The sequence below is a fragment of the Danio aesculapii genome, chromosome 10 (genome assembly GCF_903798145.1).
Source record: "Danio aesculapii chromosome 10, fDanAes4.1, whole genome shotgun sequence".
Classification (NCBI taxonomy): domain Eukaryota; kingdom Metazoa; phylum Chordata; class Actinopteri; order Cypriniformes; family Danionidae; genus Danio; species Danio aesculapii.
Window position 1 is genome coordinate 45,914,571 of NC_079444.1, and position 5,000 is coordinate 45,919,570.

At 39.5% G+C, this 5,000-nt stretch overlaps 1 protein-coding gene across 1 annotated transcript in view; it reads left to right on the forward strand.

Moving 5' to 3' along the window:
• The window catches only part of LOC130236357 (M-phase phosphoprotein 9), a 31,130-nt gene that overhangs the window by 22,717 nt on the left and 3,413 nt on the right, over positions 1-5,000 (forward strand). The window contains 1 exon segment of the mRNA XM_056467041.1: positions 3,798-3,918. Coding sequence (XP_056323016.1) covers positions 3,798-3,918 — 121 coding nt within the window.

Consider the following 5,000-nt stretch of genomic DNA (forward strand, 5'->3'; position numbering starts at 1 on the left):
ACACACATGCAGCAGTGCCAGATACACAACACTAGGGATTAAAGAGACAGTTCACCCTAAACTCATCATTTACGTCTTTCTAAAGAAGATATTTTGAAGAATGTTGAATTCCTGTCACCATTGACTTCAGTAGTATTTGCCTTTTCCTTCTATGGAGGTCAGTGGTTACCGGTTTTCAGCATTCCTCTAAATATCTTCTTTAGTGTTCATCAGATGACAGACACTCATACAGGTTTGTCAACAGTAAATGTTGAGTTTTGGGAGATCTGTCACATTAAGCTGGGATTTTCCTGCTATCCCGGCTGAATTTTAAACTTGACTCGGTTGCATGAAAGCAGGCTTAATTAAGCTGAATTATGTGACTATGGAGATTTATTATTTGCAGCTAGCCTGATCCAGAGCAGCCAGGCTAAGATTAATGCTAGTGATTCATCTGTTAGTTTTGCTCTCAATGATGCTACAAATTAAAGTGTTTTACAGTCATTCTGTGTTCTTACATAACCATTCCAACTGTTAGAGGAAAAGCAACGTATAGAGATCAACATATCCTTAACATAACCTCGACATAACCAGAATATAACCTCAACATAACTAGAACATTACCTCAACATATCCTTAACATAACCAGAACATAACCTCAACATATCCTTAACATAACCTAAACATAACGAGAATACAACTTCAACATAACTAGAACATTACCTCAACATATCCTTAACATAACCTCAACATAACCAGAATATAACCTCCACATAACTAGAACATAACCTCAACATATCCTTAACATAACCTCAACTTGACCGAAATATAACCTCAACATAACTAGAACATAACCTCAACATATCCTTAACATAACCAGAATATAACCTCAACATATCCTTAAGATAACCTCGACATAACCAGAATATAACCTCAACATAACTAGAACATAACCTCAACATATCCTTAACATAACCAGAATATAACCTCAACATATCCTTAACATAACCTCGACATAACCAGAATATAACCTCAACATAACTAGAACATTACCTCAACATATCCTTAACATAACCTCAACATAACCAGAATATAACCTCAACATAACTAGAACATTACCTCAACATATCCTTAACATAACCAGAACATAACCTCAACATATCCTTAACATAACCTAAACATAACGAGAATACAACTTCAACATAACTAGAACATTACCTCAACATATCCTTAACATAACCTCAACATAACCAGAATATAACCTCCACATAACTAGAACATAACCTCAACATATCCTTAACATAACCTCAACTTGACCGAAATATAACCTCAACATAACTAGAACATAACCTCAACATATCCTTAACATAACCAGAATATAACCTCAACATATCCTTAAGATAACCTCGACATAACCAGAATATAACCTCAACATAACTAGAACATAACCTCAACATATCCTTAACATAACCAGAATATAACCTCAACATATCCTTAACATAACCTCGACATAACCAGAATATAACCTCAACATAACTAGAACATTACCTCAACATATCCTTAACATAACCTCGACATAACTAGAACATAACCAGAATATAACCTCAACATGACTAGAACATAACCTCAACATATCCTTAACATAACCTCGACATAACTAGAACATAACCTCAACATATCCTTAACATAACCAGAACATAACCAGAATATGACCTCAACATAACTAGAACATAACCTCAACATATCCTTAACATAACCTCGACTTAACCAAAATATAACCTCAACATAACTAGAACATAACCTCAACATATCCTTAACATAACCTCGACTTAACCAAAATATAACCTCAACATAACTAGAACATAACCTCAACATATTCTTAACATAACCTCGACTTAACCAAAATATAACCTCAACATAACTAGAACATAACCTCAACATATCCTTAACATAACCTCGACTTAACCAAAATATAACCTCAACATAACTAGAACATAACCTCAACATATCCTTAACATAACCTCAACTTAACCAAAATATTACCTCAACATAACTAGAACATAACTTCAACATATCCTTAATATAACCTCGACATAACCAGAATATAACCTCAACATATTCTTAATATAACCTTAACATATCCTTAACATAACCTCGACTTGACAAGTATATAACCTCAACATATCCTTAATATAACCTCGACATAACTAGAACATAACCTCAACATATCCTTAACATAACCTCGACTTAACCAAAATATAACCTCAACATAACTAGAACATAACCTCAACATATCCTTAACATAACCTCGACTTAACCAAATATAACCTCAACATAACTAGAACATAACCTCAACATATCCTTAACATAACCTCAACTTAACCAAAATATAACCTCAACATAACTAGAACATAACCTCAACATATCCTTAATATAACCTCGACATAACCAGAATATAACCTCAACATATTCTTAATATAACCTCAACATATCCTTAACATAACCTCGACTTGACAAGAATATAACCTCAACATATCTAGAACATAACCTCAACATATCCTTAACATAACCTCGACTTAACCGGAATATAACCTCAACATTACTCGAACATAACCTCAACATATCTTTAACATAACCTTGACTTAACCGGAATATAACCTCAACATAACCAGAACATAACCTCATCATATCTTAAAAATAACCAGAACATAACCTCAACATATCCTCAACATAACCAGAACATATCCTTAACATAACCTCAACATAACCTCAGCATAACCTCAACATATCCTTAACATAACTATAAGGTAACCTGAACATAACCAAACATATCCTTAACATAATAAGAACATAACCTCAACGTATCGTTCACATAACCTCAACATATTTTTAACATATCCTCAACATATCCTTAATATAACTTCAACATATCCTTAACATAACCTCAACGTATCCTTAACGTAACCAGAACATAACCTCAACAAATCCCTAACGTAACCAGAACATAACCTCAACACATCCTTAACATAACCAGAACATAACCTCAACATATCCTTAACATAACCAGAACATAACTTCAACATATTTTTAACATAACCTCAACAAATCCCTAACATAACCAGAACATAACCTCAACATATCTTTAACATAACCAGAACATAACCTCAACATATTCTTAATTTAACCTTAACATGTTCTTAACATAAACATAACATAACCTCAACATATCCAGAACATAGCCTCAACATATCCAGAACATAGCCTCAACATATCCAGAACATAGCCTCAACTTTTGTGAGCAGAGACATTAATAATGAAAACATGACTAAACCTCACTGAGCGCAGCTTTTGAACAGGAGTGTGCAGATACAGACTGTTTATCATCTCTGTGTGTGCGTGTGTGTGTGTGTGTGTGTGTGTGTGTTCAGGGCTGGCGAGGCGGAGGCCCACAGTGGTGTTTATGGAGGAGCGCAGTGGTTCTCCTGAGGGCCACAGATCCTCATCACTGCCCCCCCCGCGCACAGAGAGCCCTGCCCGCTAGCACACCCAGTGAGGACACACTAACACACACACACACACACACACACACGCAAACACACACCACTAACACCCTTAAAATATGAAAACATTATTTATGCTTTTGACATGCTGAAATACACATAAAATAACACCTGACTTTTATTCAAGACTGTGTGTGTGTGTGTGTGTGTGTGTGTGTGTGTGTGTGTGTGTGTGCGTGTGTGTGCGTGTGTGTGCGTGTGTGTGCGTGTGTGTGTGTGTGTGTGTGTGTGTGTGTGTGTGTGTGTTTTTAATGTCAGCAAAGCGGGACACACTGCTCACGCCTCTGTCTGCCAAGTCCAGCCCGAAGCGCTGCCCGTCAGAGAACTTCTCCACAGCGTTCGGCCGCCCTCTTCCTTCCCATGAGCACTTGCAGAGCAGGTGAAGCATCTGTCTGACCCGCTGTCCGTCTGACCCACTGTCCGTCTGACCCACTATCTCTCTGACCCACTCTCTGTCTGATCCACTATCTGTCTTACCCACAGTCCGTCTGATGCACAATCCATCTAAGCAGCAGTCCATCTAAACAACTGTTCATCTGATCCGCTTACTGCCTGACCCATTGTTCGTCTGACATATTGTCCATCTGACCCGCTGTTTGTCTGACCCACTCTCCATCACGCACTGTTTGTCTAAACCCACCCTCCGTCTGGCTCCCAGTCCATCTGACCCATTCTTCATCCGACTCATTGTCCGTCTGATATACTGGCCATCTGACGCACCGTCTGTCTGACCCACTGTTTGTTCGACCCACTGTCTGTCTGAACTTGCACTCCATCTAATTCACAGTCCATCCGACCCATTTTTCATCTGACATGCTTTCCATCTGACCCACAGTCCATCTAAACCACTGCCCCTCTGACTCAGTCCAACTAACCCGCTGTCTGTCTGACCCACAATCCATCTGACCCGCTGTCCATCTAAACAACAGCCTGTCTGATTCACTCTACATCTAACTTGCAGTCTGTCTGACCTATTCTTCAGTTGACCCATTGTTCGTCTGACATACTGTCCATCTGACCCACTGTTCATCTGAACTGCTACGTCTAACACGCTGTCCATCTGACCCACTGTCTGTTTGACCCGCTGCCCGTCTGACCCACTCTCCATCTCACCCACTCTATCTGACCCTCTGTTTGTCTGACCCACTGTCCATCTAACCCACTCTCTATCTGACCCACTGTCCATCTGACCTGCTGCCCGTCTGGCCCACTCTCCATCTGACCCACTGTCAATCTGACCCACTGTCCGTCTGACCCATTCTCCATCTGACCCACTCTCAATCTGACCCACTGTCCATCAAACCTGCTGCCCGTCTGACCCACTCTCCGTCTGAGCTACTCTCTATCTGACCCACTGTCTGTCTGACCCACTGTCTGTCTGACCCACTGTTTGTCTGACTCACTATCCATCTGACCCACTCTCCATCTGACTTGCTCTCTGTCTGACCAACTTTCTTCTTC